The sequence below is a fragment of the Gadus macrocephalus genome, chromosome 14 (assembly GCF_031168955.1).
Source record: "Gadus macrocephalus chromosome 14, ASM3116895v1".
Taxonomy (NCBI): domain Eukaryota; kingdom Metazoa; phylum Chordata; class Actinopteri; order Gadiformes; family Gadidae; genus Gadus; species Gadus macrocephalus.
In genome coordinates this window covers 4,838,646-4,855,351 of record NC_082395.1, presented here as the reverse complement: position 1 = coordinate 4,855,351, position 16,706 = coordinate 4,838,646, and the positions used below count along the sequence as shown (strand labels likewise).

General features: G+C 48.0%; 1 protein-coding gene across 4 annotated transcripts in view; it reads right to left on the bottom strand.

Moving 5' to 3' along the window:
* Nucleotides 1-1,748: 1,748 nt before the first annotated feature.
* The window catches only part of arnt2 (aryl-hydrocarbon receptor nuclear translocator 2), a 56,935-nt gene continuing 41,977 nt past the window's right edge, over nt 1,749-16,706 (bottom strand). For all 4 annotated transcript variants that reach the window (XM_060070762.1, XM_060070763.1, XM_060070764.1 and 1 more), the window contains 7 exons: nt 14,931-15,006; nt 14,130-14,253; nt 13,692-13,794; nt 12,354-12,492; nt 9,907-10,057; nt 4,162-4,307; nt 1,749-3,541 (listed from right to left, as the gene is read on the bottom strand). In XM_060070762.1, the coding sequence (XP_059926745.1) occupies nt 3,443-3,541; nt 4,162-4,307; nt 9,907-10,057; nt 12,354-12,492; nt 13,692-13,794; nt 14,130-14,253; nt 14,931-15,006 (838 nt within the window). In that variant the 3' untranslated portion in view covers nt 1,749-3,442. The remainder of the gene's footprint in view (nt 3,542-4,161; nt 4,308-9,906; nt 10,058-12,353; nt 12,493-13,691; nt 13,795-14,129; nt 14,254-14,930; nt 15,007-16,706) is intronic.

The window sequence follows — 16,706 nt, the reverse complement described above, 5'->3', positions numbered from 1 at the left end:
GTGACTGGTGGAGCATGAAAGAAAGCAGAGGCTTGAAAGCAACACAATATCTTGTTTGTTTTTTTCTCTAAAAAATAAACCCTTTATTTGAGGACGGCGCATGAACAACTTGATAGCCTGGATGGGGATTCATCACAGCCCTCCTGATGCTGGGAAGATGAATGTTATGTTAGTTTGGAATACATTCTGATCTAGTGGAATCATAATGTCAGTGAGATGTTGTAAATGTCATCTTGAGTTTAAGATCTAGGTTTATGTCTTGGTTAATCCACTGCAGTCAAGCAGACTTTAAGCAGTAGTCTGCACCATCGATGCATTTTCCATTAACTTTATTATCAGTATATAGTATTCAAAGCATTATCAAAGTAAGATGTAGGATTACAATATATGGCATTTCTTAAACGTGTTTGAACTGAGCCGCTCACAATACCATCTGTTCTTTCCCAGTGGGAATCGAACCCCTAACGGCCTGGCTCTACCGAAAGATGTATCTACCAGATGAGCTAGACGAGAGAAGAGGACCAAATTGAAATAAACATTAGACTATATTTCCTTTTTAAATTAAATGTGGTTCGTTAATTGAACCAAAACTCCTTGCAGGGCTTCTGGCTACAACCAGAAGGTCTACCACTGGCGTTGCCTTGATGTGACGCAGCTGTGAGCCTCATCAAGAATATTTTAAGTACCATCAGAAACCCCACCATGTTTTTTTTTAACGCTCCATCTGGGAAGAAATCATTGCTTCAGCCAATGAAGATGTGTTTAATGCAGCTAATAATACCGGCTGAGGCACATAAACCATAGGAACCAAAATAGATAAATATCACTATGGTGGAGATATGCTCTGCACCATGTTACTCATGTGAATAAGGTTTAGCATTGAGGGGATAACTGGTTTACTACTTCACAACACTATTAAGATTCAACAAAGCAATATCCTGAGGTTTTAATATTTTCTAGTTTTAACACAAACGATATGACTACACAAAGCCAGTTCTAGTCAATGAAATTGTGAGCTTTGACAAATAGTTTTTTCTGAAGAACCACCTCTGACTGTAGACATCTCAAACCTTCTAAAAGCAGCATTGCCGAATCCCCCTTTCTAACAATGCTAATATGAATACATCTTACAACAAGAGAATACATTTTCTTAAGTCTATATATTTCATGAATTTCATTACCAATGTTTAACAATCTTTTCGTCTTTTTGTGAGTGGCAGCCAACGATAATATAAATCGACATCCATTGCAACCATAAGCTCAAAATCTCTCCAGCTATGCACAAGTTCACATAAAGCACACCACAGAGGGTACTACAATTCTGTTAAGTTTCTCCTCAGAGCTTGTGTAAACAGTTGCTAGGGCCCTCAAGAGCATTTCCAGAAAGTAAATGTTTTTTCCTCTCTCTCTGTACTAATAAATGTATAACTCATGCAATTTAAGTGTATTAAGCCTCATTGTGTTCCCCAGCTGAGGCCGGTATACTGGAGCCTTTCATCATGCAGGAGGCTTAAGGAACAAGGTGGACATGATTGTGAGGTCAAGCCCAGATGGTGTTGAATACAAACAGGCGGGCTCTCTATGATGAGTGGGGATAGTTCCTAGGGAGATACAGGAAATGTTTAGCATAGTGCTCTACAAACACTGAAAACGCATTAAATGACCTAAGGAATCCCTTCCAACTTCCCATTCAACAATTGGCATGTATAAAATGCATTATATAGCCTCACACCATGATGGAAGACACATTTCCAATAAGAATTTATTGTCACAAGCACAATTTGTTACACAAAATAATGGGTCACATTTACACAATTTATACAGGTCTAGAACTCAATGTACAATTAACAGACTAACTACATACCAATAGTTAAATATGTACTCACATTGCACACAATGATATCATTAAAACCTACACAAACATGTACTGTGTAAAAGTAACACAGGTCAACATAAAAATCACATTATTTACAAAAACAAACATTGATTGGACGTTTATTTTTTTTTAACAAAAGGATTTCCAAGATCAGTTCAACAATTTCCTGTTTTGTGTTGCCCTGGTACACATTTATACAATCTATTGTGTAAAAGACCCCCCCGCCCGCCCGCCCCCTCTATAAAGTGTTATTCAGTCTCTGTTAATAGTCGAAAAAAGATAATTGAAAAGTAATAAAGTCAAGTAGCAAGAGCAACACCAAATACACTAGTAAATACTGCGCTTTGACCGTATGGCGTGATTTTTTTTTTCTTTCCCATTTTTCCTTCCCCCCCCCCCCCCCCCCCATCAGGCTGGTGAGTAGCGAACGGTAGCTTATGAAGTGCACGTTAAGCCTGAGCTCAGCCACTGTAAGCGGTCAGCTTGTTGTTCGCGTGTGTGCGTTTGCTTACTTCGTGGGTGTCTTCTATACCCTGGGAACCGTGGGGTGATGTCCGAGGAGGTGGAGGACGAGGACGAGGGTTATAGACATCGAAACGATAGTTTGAGTCTTTATTGATAGGTGTTTATTGAATTTACAACCGGTGGCTGGACCCCTGGGTGGTGGGCCCCAGGGGGGCGGGCCCCTGGGCGGCGGGCCCCAGGGCGGCGGGCCCCAGGGCGGCGGGCGTGTCACCGCACCGTCTCTGTCCCCTGGTGCGGCGTTAGCTGTTTGTCAAGAAATAAGTTGTGCGCAAGTTGCGGCTCCCCTCCACACACACACACACACACACACACACACACACACACACACACACACACACACACACACACACACACACACACACACACACACACACACACACACACACACACACACACACACACACACACAGAGAGAGAGAGAGACAGACACTGAACAATGGACCAGGTGGTCAGGAGTAGGAGTGGGAAATAAACCCATTGGTACACTTTGTATATCAACGTGTTTCTGGAACATGGACAACACTTTTGAACTGAAGCTTTCTTCTTCATCATCATCATCTTCTTCTTCTACTACCGGAATGAGGTACGCGCGTTACAATGAGCTATACATACTGCAGAGGGGGCATGGAGACAGGGGGGGGGGAAGGAACGCAGAGTGTGTGAGGGATGTACACACACACACACACACACACACCGAAACGGAACATCCGGGGGCGACACGCGCACCCCGTACGGGCGGCACGCGTGGTAATACATTGACGCCGCGTGTGTGAGGTGGGTGCGTGCTCGCCCTGCGTTGCACGTGTGTGTTTTTCTGCGGAAAAGCCGTTAAAAAAGGAAGGTTTTGCGGCGCGAAGGCCATCGAAGAGACGCAACCACTCCCGCTACGCTCCTCGGCCGCATGTCGAGGGTTCGGCCGAGCGAGAGCGAAAGAGAGACGGGGGGAAAACAAAAAACAGACTTTTGAGATTCGGAGGAAGGAGGGTGAGGCCGTAACAGGGGAGGCGGGGGGAGGGGGGAGGGAAGAGGGGGAGGGTGCGGCTACTCGGAGAATGGCGGGAACATGCCAAGGTCAGCAAAGTCCTCAATGTTGTAGTTGGCCGTTCCCTGGGTGGGGTCCCCGGCCATGGGCAACATGTCCTGCAGAGACAGAGAGATAAGACACACAGAAGAGAGGGCGGGGTGAGTGGGGGGGGATCACGGGTTCTCTGGGTCGCCGCTCGAGAGAGAGAGAGAGAGAGAGGCTAGCCCCGGCCGGGCTATGATGTTGTCTCTGGAGCCCGGCCAAGCACTGCAGCCTGTGTGCTGGAGGCCCGGTCCAACGCGCCACGGGCGGCCCCGGGGCCCGAGAACCGGCACAGCCTGTGTCTGGGAAGTGACGGGGCATGGTGTGTTTGTGGAAGGAATGAAAGGAAGCGATAAAGAAGGAGGGGAGGAACGACAGAACGAAAGCAAAACAGGAGAGAGACTTTTGTGTTTGTGTGTCCAAGGATTTTTTTTTGGTCCCTGTGTGTGTTTAGGTGGGATTGTCCGTGCGTGTGTGTATGGTGCGTGTGTGTGGGTGCCAGGGTGTACGACCTGGACCTGCCCGGGGTTGGGGCTCTGTGTGTGTGTGTGTGTGTGTGTGTGTGTGTGTGTGTGTGTGTGTGTGTGTGTGTGTGTGTGTGTGTGTGTGTGTGTGTGTGTGTGTGTGTGTGTGTGTGTGTGTGTGTGAGAGTGAGAGAGAGACTGACACAGAGACAGAGACAGAGAGCCCGTACCTGGAAGACCTCGGTCTGTCCGGGGTTGGGGTGTGTGTGCTGCTCGCCGGGCTGCTGGGAGTGGTGCTGGTTCTGCCACTGGGACCACACCTCGCTGGGACGCCCCTGGAACTGAGCCCCGCTCTGGCTGCTCTCCCCCGACACATCTGCACAAACAAACACGCGCAGGGAATGAAATGAGAGCCGCTTTGAAAAGGGCCTTCGGGCCCTTCAGCAGCAGGACAAGCACAAGAGGGCAATCCCAAGTGCTGGGGAGAGAGGACAGTCCAGTGGGGGGAGGGTGGTGCACTCCCAGAAGAAGGGCTGTGGGATTGATGCCCGAGGTTTGCACTCTGACTGTTGTGGTGTGTTCCAGATGCCTCGTGTACCACCTGCACATAAGTGGGGGAATCTCTTGCGGCATTTCACGGAAGGAGTCCCCCTTTTGGTCGGTCCCACTCGGAATTCTGAGAGTAGACCGAGTTCAGTGAGGCGACTCGACAACAAAAATGTCTGCGCCCGTCCAGAGAATTATTTTTATTTGTATTTGTATTTGTACTACGTTGGTAATTTTAATGTAATTTTTTAAATGCTCTTACACACTTGATTACATTTCTACTTTATTCCGATCACCAATTTATTCATTGCACGGTCTTGCTGTGTGTGCAATACAATGTAAAGTTGTGTTGTTTGTTTTCGAGCTGGTTTGCTATAGAGGCTAATGTAGCTAACAATAACAATGACTAGCCAACGACATGAACGCTATAAGTGTTACATGCCAGGAAATGACGTTACAAGAGATACTTGTGCGGGAGGTGTACAAGGCATCTGGAACACACCATTAGCCCCCCTGAGCAGGGAGTCAGGACCCCTGCCTGCTCTTTAATGACCCAAGTCCTTTAATAAACATGTTTCAAGCTCAAAGCGCCTGCCTCTGTACGACACCATTAACATTTCACTCCCTGCTTATTCACGACCGATCAGGGACGTTAGTTGGGTTCTCTCCTGTTTTGTTTTTGTTCAAAAATAGTCCCTCTCCGTGCAACTCTTGAACCTCACCTCCAGCACCTGTCATAGTAACACACAGAGCTGTTTGTTGGATCTCAAACGTCAACACGCCTGGCCGCCGCCCAGTCAGCGGCGCCACGGCAGTGACCGTGGCGATACTCTAGCCGTGATGACTGTCTGTTTGAGGCATTCCTGGTTAAGGCAGAATGCTGGGGTTGCTGGTATGAGGATCATAATAACAGGCCTGGGAGTAGGGCCCGAACCTGGCATGACTGTGGCATTGTGCCTTGTCTTAATGTCAGACAGACACGTGGGCTGCAGTGATGGCACACACACACAAACACACACACACAGCTGCGTGGGCACACCAAACCCTGCCTACATGCACACTCGCAGTTGGTAAGGCCCACACAAAAAGGACACATACTGCACATATACACGCACGCATACCACACTTGGACCCACAACACACACACACACACACATACCACACTTGGACCCACAATGCACACACACACACACGCACACACACATACACACACACACACATGTGCACACACATCAGCACACCCACACAAAAGACTAACAGCAAAAGGTCGCGCTGCAGCCACAATCAAATGTACTTGTCCTCTGGCAGATCCGCCGGAAAGCACTTGCCACTTTTTTCGCCGATATGGGAGGACGGACAATAAATCCTCTTAAATCATTTCTCCAAATGACTGGCAAGGCTACGCTTCTGTATCATGCTCACTGCCAGTAATGGCCATCCAACGCGCAGGCATTCACAGCGCGGCGGGTTACTGCCCACCGCCTCGCTCCACAGAGCGGCTGCCATCGTAAGGACTGCGGATGTGTTGAGTGGGGGACTTTCAGGCAAATACTGAGTGTGTAATGAAGCGCTGCCAGTTAACACCGGACCCTCTTATTGGCTGAGGGAGCGTTCACAGGCCCCGGCCCCCTCTCTTCCTCGCACTGCGTCTCACACACACACACTGGCACTAACACACGCGCGCGCACACACACACACACGCACACGCACACACACACACACACACACACAGTCTAATAAAGATATTTAACATGAACAAGCTAATTAAATACTATCTGTAGCTCAACTCTGCAAATACACACATGCACACACACACACACACACACACACACACTAATAAAAATATTTAACATGAACAAGCAAATTAAATACTATCTGTAGCTCAACTCTTCAAATACACACATGCACACACACACACACACACACACACACACGCACACACGCACACACACACGCACGCACACACCCATCCACCCTATGCCCAATAGCTGCAGGGCTGCTGTGGGAGCTTATATGGAGAAAAAAAAAAAAAAAAAAAAAAAAGTGAGCGCCAAGCCCATTAGAGCAAGACAGATTGTTAAGCTGATTGCTCCGCCTGGCGCATGGAATACGCCCGCGGTTTGACAATCAACACTCTGAGCTCCCCTCCTCTCCCCTCCTCTCCTCCCCCCAGAGGTTGGCCGTGGGGAGGCGTGTCAGTGCGATGGACGCAGAGGGCGGGAGGAGAAGGAGAACATTGAAGATGAAGAGCAATTAGGGGAGGAGGGTGCAGGAGGCTGACGCTAAGCGCGTTTACAGAGGCAAGGAAGAAAACACAAGAATGTAAATATGGATGTGAGTGAGGGAGGGGGGGAGAGAGGGTGATGGGGGGGGGGGGGGGGGGGGGTGACAGCCGGGAAAGCATCAACAGAAGAAATACGAGCTTGTCGTGCGAGGGCTTTCCTGCGCAGTCGACGCACGAGAGATAAATGAGTCGCTCGGCGGAGGGGAATGCACACAGAGAGTCGTGTCTCTCTCCGTTGCTGTTGCTGCCGCTGACAGCCTCCACTCCAGCTGTAGAGGACAACGCCCCCGTCCACACACAGAGCGTCAGATCACGCCAACGTGCGGAGGATTACACACAGGTGGCGCGCTTCGGCGAAAAACGTAAAACATCACGATTGTAAACGCGGTGCGTCAGTACCGCTCTGTGAAACTTGTACTGTTGTACAAAGTGTAGTATATCAAACTCGACGTTGTGTTTCTTTCCACTCGAGACTTTAAACAGAAAACACATTAGCCGGCGTTGGCGTGGCCAGCCGCGGTCCAACCCGACCACGGGGGAGTCGCTCGGCGCTGCTTCGACGCGAGGCGGGAAATGTGACCACGGCTGATACGCTTGTATTGTAACTCTTCGGCACAATGCGGCGTCCCGCTGTCAAAAGGTGGGCCGAGGGCCGGGAGCGGCCCCGCGGGGCAGCGGCGGCCCCCGGCGGTATTCGCCGGAGAGTGGCGTGGGAGCCATTAACTCCGTGTGAGGCCGCGATTAGCCTGACACGCTTGAGTGATACATGTGAGCCCTGAGACACCCTGAGCAACTTTTGCATTGTCTGGGTTTGTAATTACCTCTTATTCACTGGCGCAATCTCACAATCTATACGTGGCGCAGCGGTACTTATAGTCTCGTTTTTTTGACCCGAAAGTGTTTTGAAAGACATGAGCTCATGGCCATTACGTTGCACGGTTTCCGCGTGTCTTTGCCTGCTCGGTGGTAAGGGGGGGGGGGGTTTAATGGGGCTGGGCTGTCAATCAAGGCATCCAAATGAGATGGGCTAAAGATACACCCGAGATAGGACTCAACCCCATCCCCCCCTCCCAGGATCCAGTCAATCCCGCTGCAGCCAAGGCGTCAGAGGAAGGAAGCAGAGGGAACAATGCCCTTGTATACAGAACAAGGAATGCATACCATTATTAAAGGGGAGTTTGTTTAGGTCTTTCTGTGGGGGTTGGTTGGCGGTCAGAAGGCATTAAGGGGATGCAGTTGTCTTTCAGTGAGGATCACAAGGTCGATCCCCATGCCAGACTATGGGGCTTTTCTAAGTCTGTAAAGTCCTAGCAGTCATAGACCTCAAGGCAGACCCTGCCCCAGGTGGCGGTCCAACCTGGCAGACAGGGGACTCTGGCGTCAGAGCGTCATGGGTGTGTGTTTGAACTTAAAGTGCGTATTGGAAGTTAGATACTGCAGTGAAGAATCATATAGGAAAAAATTTTGAATACACGATTATTTAGTTTTTATTAATAAATCTACACTACAAGTGGCATCTTGAGCCGTTTTTGTGATACAATTTTACTTCTGCATCTCAAACGCTCGTTTTCGAGCGTGACGTAGGAATTGGTAGACGGACGTTCTAATCATCATAGACTACATAGGCAACATAACAACAATGGATAACAGTTTCAGACCACTTCCGTACAATTTTGAGCCAGCTAGCCGTGAGGGAGAACAGCAACCACCTAAAAGGGGGAGACACCATGGCAATAGGAGGGAGATAGAGTTGTGGTGTCAGGAGAATTATGGTGAACCAGGAGCGGCTGAACATCAACACGGCCACGGAGGAAGAGCTCATGACCCTGCCCGGGGTCAACCGCCCCGTGGCGCGGAGCATCGTGGAGTACCGGGACTGCATCGGGGGCTTCAAGAAGGTGGAGGACCTAGCGCTGGTGAGTGCGATAGGCGCCACCAAACTGGAGATTATTAAAGTGGAGATCGGGCTGACCTACACGGGTCGGTCCCATCCGAGCCCAACCTCGTTCAGCCTCCGGAGCGACGACCTCGACCTCCCGCCGGGAGGACCCACGCAGATGGTGTCCCTACGGCCCCGCGTGGCACCGGGCCCGCAGGACGGCCGGGCCGCGGTGCGCCTGGCCACCTGGGACCTTCAGCGCTGCTCCAGTGAAAAGGCCAACAACCCTGGCGTCAAAGAGGTCGTGTGTATGCCCCTACTGGAGAACGAGTGAGTACAACTAACGTGAGGGTTTGCAGGCTCGAAAGCCTGCTCCATCCTTTCTCCGATCGGGGAAACTGTGAAATCGGAGATGGTCGGACAGGAGGTCGGAGTTGGAACAACCCCCACAGATACAAAACCTCATCTCGTCGATTAGAAAAACCCAAAAACCACAGGGGGGGGGGGGAATACAAGACCCCTCACCGCGGTAACTATCACAACTACGCATAGAGCTGAGGCAGCAACAGCGACCGCGTCTACCAATTCCTACGTAATATGACGCGTTTGACGTATCACATAAAAAAACAACGGTTTTTGAAGCCTTGCTCAAAATAGTCACTTTAAAACTGGATTTTTTGCCAATATAGTTTTTTAAACTGATAAAATCCTGCATTTTAATTTCAAAGAGCAATTTTCAGAGAATGTTATGTATAAATATTTTTAAAAACATTAACTTCCAATACGCACTTTAAAGGTGAGATTCATTGAATGCTACAAGTACCTATGTACCTATGTACTTGTACAATTTTCAATTTTACTTACTAAAAAGCCTTTTTAACTTTCAATTGAATTTTCTATTTTTACCAGAAAGATACATGATCTGATACCAGAGAGAAAGGATAAGGGTTACTAGAATCCGGGTTGGAGTCCCAGAGAAAGTACCAAGTTCCTTTAGGTCGGGTTGGAGTCCCGACGCGGATACCCGAGAGACTGTTGATCTGATCTTAAATACATTGCACTTTCTATTTTACTCATTTCTTTGCATACGTTTTCTTTTACTTATCTATCATTTTATTTTATTGCATGACAATGTTTATACGTGAAGCACTTTTGAGTCTGCCTTGTGTATGAAAAGTGCTACATAAATAAAGTTGCCTTGCCTTGCCTATGTAAAATCTAAAATTGACAAAAAGCAGTGGGAACAATCGACACGGGATCTCTTACCAAAGGCTGTGCTGCGGTTGGTCAGTCCTGAGTAGGCGTTGCCACTGGGGGAGGAGGTGGCCGGGGAAGACAGGGGGCTGTAGGACGCCGGGTCCGCCTGGTAGCTGTGTCCGGAGCCGATGCCAAAGGGGCTGGACTGGGCCTTGTTGGTCTGGAGGGGCAGAGGGGCAGACGCCGCATAAACACCCCCACTCCAAACACAGCCCCCCCCCCCCCCCCTGCCCGCGGAGCCACGGCGGATCAGGCCCAGAGCCGTCGCGTGGGGGGGCTCTCGTGGTCGGGTTTGCTCAAACAAACTCTGCTTCGAGACTCGGCAGACAGTAGGTTTTAGCGGAGGATGTTGAGTTAGGTTTCATCCTAACTCAGTGGAATTATAGTGACGTGAGGGGGTGTGTGTGTGTGTGTGTGTGTGTGTGTGTGTGTGTGTGTGTGTGTGTGTGTGTGTGTGTGTGTGTGTGTGCGTGTGTGTCTGGTACATGCTTTGGTGGGCCGGGCTAAGGAAGATGGATGAGCCTGTTAAGAACCATATGCTGCTGGACACACTACTGCTCTCCTCGGGCTTTCACACACACGGGCACACACACGAACACACTCACATACTGAAACGCACACACGCGCACTAGATACACACACGCACACGCACAAAACCAACTATAGGGCCCATGACTCCATTGCCTGGCAACCAAAAATTTGAGAGATGGAGCGAAGCAACAGCGGTATCCAGGGAAACGGGGAGGGCCTCGTATTAGTGATTCCAAGGCGAAGCCCTGCTGTCCCAAAGACAGGAGATCAGCATTCAGCTGACCGTCTGGACGCCCGGTGTCACACGACCACTAAACTACAGCTTCAGGAGGAGGTATGAGTGGGGCACAGCAGTAGCTGAGGAAGGCTCCCTTATCTCTCCCAGAGGATAGAACGTTTGGAGTGCCGCAAGGCGTGTCATCGTGTGTCACATGATCAATGTTGAATGCAGCGTGGATGGGTGGGTTTGGGGGGGGGGGGGGGGGTGGCGAAGACACTCAGGTGTTCAAAATCCAATCTGAACAGTACGGAGATCCACAATCCCAAATGTCTGAAGGGTACCTGTGGGCATCCTTGAGCTAGATTCGCAACACCTACTTAATCACTAATGACTAATGAATGTGGATTATCTTAACCTTCAGTTCACTTGAAAACCCTTCCCTGGGCTATGCCTAAGGGGGGGGTGTCGATGAACGCATGGGGAAATTCCACCAACCTTTAACATTACATTACATCCATTTAGCAGACGCTTTTGACCGAAGCAGTTTTCAGTGAGTGGATCAAGAAATGGAGATTTACCCCAGAAAGTTCAAGAAGAATCGATGCGCATGTAAATTCACAAAATAAGCAAAGCAACTGATTTGAAGTGCCTCATTACAGATACAAGGCAAGGAGATTTATAGATAAATAAATAAATAGTTAGAGAGAACTTGAAAGGGGAAAAAGGGAGATTGTTTTTCAAGTAATAATTTGATGATATCATCTGTAATATTTTCCATCTTATTCTTAAAGAGTGGAAACATGATTCATTGTTTTACTGGTCAGTATGGCCGTTCAGAGATTTGAGGTATCCAAAACACATGCAAGAAAAATGACCTATTGAGCAACAATAACCTAAGTAAACATCATAAAGTTCCTTTCAACAATCTAACCTTGTATTGCTATCAATATTGACGTTGCTATTACTGTAACACCATGGCCCCTATTGTTACAAACTTGCAATGGGATGAATATAAACTTTACATGTTTTTATCAGTTCCTGCACCTGAAGCTGTTCTCTTGATTAAATCCAGCCAAGACTCCTTTCCACAAACAGAACCAGAGCAAGCACAACAGAACATCTGCAGAGATAACAACAGCATCTATTCGGTTCTGTGTGTGTGTGTGTGTCATTGAAAGATTGAGAGACCGATAGTATGGTCACTTTCAGCCTGCAGATTGAATAGCACAAATTCCAATCCTTTCAATAATTCTTTTTCACCGAATTTCTCTCTTGTCGGAACAAGACAAATATTTGGGATGTGAACTTTTCACTTGTCTCCCACAAACACAAGGACAGGCCAGGGTGAGGCTCTCACATCATTTAGCAGCCTGATCTTGTGTTAACGTCTAAAGTAACTTTTGGATACATTGCACGGATGCGTGGACTGAACAGTCCAGAAAGTGCAACTTTCAAATGACTGTGCTGAAGTTGTTTCTGCATTGTAAACGCAGAGGTAAACCTGTGAAGTTACCAAGTAATAAATGAATCCATTAGACTGGAATGGACATCAAGACGTACAGTGACATACCAAACAGGCCTACAGAACAGACTCAATCCCACTGTGCCAGTGAACACGCACTACAATACTGTTGGAAGTTATTGCATATGAATCCTGGTCAATTTGACCACTCTGTCATCTTCAGAGTGGCTCTCATGGGCTCACCTGTCCAGAGAAGGGGGGTCTGTTCCCTGACCAGGCCCCCTGTCCGGGGTTGAGTTGTCTGGAGATCTGCGCTAGGTTCTGATTGGACGAGCCTGATGGCTGGATGTCATTCACGCCTGGCACGTGGATCACAGAGGAACTGTAGGGGCAAAGCGTCCACACGCCAAGAAAAACATCAATATACAAACAGAAAAACAATGATGCCTTTCAGAGTAGCTAGCATAACCCGAGTTCTGACAGTGAGCATTCTAAAGAATATCAACAAAAACTAAACAGAATCCATATATAAAGTGGTTTGTGACGGCAGTCTAGTTCACCACGGGACAACAATTTGTTGTGATTAGTCGCCATGATAGAACCCCTTGGGTGCTCCTCAACTAGCTCTGTCTGTATTCATCATTTCAAACGATGCCAGCAAACTCGGCGTCAGTCAAAACAATGAGCTGCTGTTTAACTTTCCCAGAGATACCACCCAACCAACCGACCGTCCAGCACATTCCTTTGGCTGGCAATGGGAAAAATCCACTCAAACATGGATGCCGACCTTGGGAGTGTGAACCGCTAGCTTTGGGTCCCCTGATATGAATATAAGCTTGCAGGACATTGCTGACATTTTTGATTATGTTGATATGTGATGATACGTTTTTACCGGGGGATATATATTTAAATAGTCCAAAATAAAGACGTTGCCATTGCATTGTTATTGAGACCGAAATCGGTTAGTTTTCCAACCCTTACTGGCTGGCCCGGGCCGGCGTTGTTCCCTATAGGTACCCCTGCCTACCCCATGGTAAAACGATGAGCTGAATGTGAAAGCGATGGCAGTATTGTGCTGCCGTGGTGGTGCATTCAAAGAATCCGATATCTTAACAGCAGTGCATGTAGCACCATATCTTTCTTCCAAAGATGTTGGACATTCATATTGGCTATGAGACACACTGACATACATGCTACTAGGCCTTCTATCAACAGCAGTTCAGCTTTTATGTTTGTTTATTACACAACCAGCGTCATATATCGTATAACATGGTGAAATTTCGGGAAGGTATGATGCGAGGACAAAAACATAATAACCCCCTCAGCCTACGGCTTAATGATTCATAGCCTAAGTAAACTACAACCACTCATTTAGCATGTGGATGATCAATGGGATTACGGTCACCGGGACATGATATTACTGGCAGATGGGGATTTGATTAAAAAACTATCTGAGTGGAATCAGATGCAGAAAATGTTAAAAGTCGGGGGTTGCCAAACTTTCCAGAGCTAGAAACAGGGTCACGGGCCAAAGGAGGTTGGGAACCACGGCCTGATATCAAGGAGGTGTGACTGGTGTACCTGAAGCTCTTCCCAGAGTGTCCCTGCTGGAAGGGGGAGGTCTGAGAGTACAGCTGCTGTCCTCCAGCTGTGGAGGCTGGAGCCATCATCTTCTTATCTCCAGCTACACACACACACACACACACACACACACACACACACACACACACACACACACACACACACACACACACACACACACACACACACACACACACACACACACACACACACACACACACACACACACAATCTTCTTATCAAAGCAGTTCATAATCAGACACACATGGGCAGCAGTGAGCCCATGAAGGACGGGTATCCCCACACACGCCTGTCCGTGTATGTCCGTGCGTGCCTGTTTGCTTCTCTGCATGTTTGGTGCAGATCGCTTGTGCGTGCGTCTCGATCGGCGATCATGCACAGCGTGTGAGTGCGTTTGTTTTTTGCGTTTCATCGTACCGCCAGAGATGCCGGTGTACATCTCGGAGAAGCGCGGGTCTCTCTCCTGGGAGAACAGCGCCTCCGTCTTCTCGATGCTCTTCCCCGCCTCGTGGACTCCACCTCCGACGCTGGTGACGGGCACCTGCGGAAAGAGAGAACGTGAGAGGGGGGGGGGGGGTGACTCAGGGGGCGGGGGCGTGGGGGGGTTCATAACGAGACGAGATGGAGCACACAGCCACGCATTGTATGTGGAGACGCAGGGGCACGTGCCACGACCGTGCACGTGCACGCGCCTACTATCGAGCGAGTTTAATCCACTTCAAAGTTGCGTTGCGTTGCATCAGCCCCGTCGGCATGACGACCCGTCTCTCAGGTTGAACGGTATGCGGTCCGGCTCGCGTGCCAAAAAAACGCAAATCAAATGAAAAACTGAAAATAAGATTGTGAGGCGACTGCATTAAATATTAAATCAATGAACACGTTCTTGTCGTCATTTTCTATTACAATAAGATTGCATGGTAGCTTTAAGGATGCAATGCGTAAGATGATTAGAATTATTATTTAAAATACAAAAACAATTAACTCCAAATATCAGCAGAATACGATAACAAAGGGGAGGAACTGTGCATTTCCTAGTTTCTTACAACAGGGGTGGACAGCACAACTTTCTGCTACAATTCGGCCCCCGATTTCATGACTCATTCGACAGTTGGCCTCACACATTGCACCTTAAACATATTTTGCTGGAAAGTATCTTGGCAGTTTGCGATGGTTTCTACAGCTGGTACCTGTGATGGACGGGACGGCGGGCGGCGTTACCTGAGAGAGATCGTAAGCAGTCAGTCCATCTCGCTGGTGGACCTCCAGCTCTGCCTGCTGCTGCTGCTGGAGCTGCCTGCACAGCAACACAGAAACACAGAAAGAACCGTCAGGAACAGGAACCATCTGGTGCCAGCCCTGAAGACCAGACCCCGGTGGAGGCATCCAGAGACACCCTGCCAACCCATTACCATCCACCCAGGAACTGAATACCACGAGAGAACTACACTGAACAAATGCAAATGGATTAGGATAGAATGGGGGTTTGGGGGGGGTTTGACTCTGAGCCAAGAGTTTGAGTTCGAAACCAAATATCAACAGTTCAGATATCCCTGAGCAGGATGCCTTGCTGACTACCTACTCATTAATGGAATGTGACAAAAAAAAAAAATCACACAAAAAGGTCTTCTAAATCAACCAATAGTAGCAAAGGATAATATAAAGCACTCAGAAGTCTCATAATAAATACGAATCAGGGCTGTGTGTTTAGATATGTTTGTGTGTGTGTCTCTGCCTGCTATCTAGCCCTGTACATTCTAGCCTCACCCTCCTCATAAAAACAAACATCCCTGTTAATAACTGGTTTGTTACTGGAACTTCTGGTAATTGGTTGAGATCAGACAGAGTGAGATCTTATCTGTTGCCATACAATGGAAACCGTTCGTGTTTTTAGTCACATTTATCCTGACCGCAATCAATCGCTCTGTCAAAGAAATCATGTACATGCCCCGCAATCTCATGGTACATGACCAGGGATAGTCATATGGTTTGGGCGAGTGGCTTTGTAGGGAGGCCTGGAGGGATAGTCAAGGTTTTTTCTTACTCTAGTTTACACTAGCTCGTTTCTCAAAATTGCCTAGCCTAACTTAAATCATCCGGCGAAACATCAATCATTCTAAGATTAGGCGGGATTTCAGCTTTGTTTTCAATCAGGTTCCCTATCTGTTTTAGCAAAGCAGCGATGAGTAACGTTTCAAAAAACGGTGTGGCTTAAAATTACATGGGCATATATGTCCTCAATGCTGTTCGCTATTGATTTCAATGTTATCTAAAACCCACTCTATATATATGTATGTATGTATGTATTATGCAAATTAGAAATGCTGCCAGCCCATACGGCTCCCTTTGTTTACAAGAATTCTACCATCAACATCCCCTAAACCCCTCCCACCCACTAATCAGCCAGCCCGGCTACGTTAGTTTGCGTCCTGCAGCTCCACATCCAGTTAGTGGACGGAACAATGTTATTTGTTGTTTTTATTCTGAATGACTCCCGCCTACTCACTTGGAGGGGGGGTGGGGGTATTTCATGTTGCAACTTTAAACAACATGGAGCTTGAATCTGACGAGTGAGTCAGAGGTCGAATGCACCAATAACCATGAGATTGAAAAACCTCTTGAAAAAAACGAGTGGAAGTAAAACCCATGATAACATCAGGGGAGGCTTCCAATTGTCTCAGACACATTCAGTTGCGTCTGAATGCTGTAGTACCTCAGGTGTGAATATGGTTAAAACTGCGCACAGAGGCCTTCCATTGACTGTAGGAATGCCTGCACTGCTGTCCTCTCTCTAGAGGTTATCAGCAGAGCTCAGAGGTTCTGGAAACGGCAGAAATTTGTGGGAACACACTGAAAATCCCACAAACACCCTTAATCCAATGGACTGAGGCAATGATGTTCGATCTCTTATCCAAGAAATTGCCACAGATCCTTTTTTGGTAGAGAAGTCATTTATATCTCGCTCGTGTTCTGGCTCATTAGTAGCATGGCAACTAA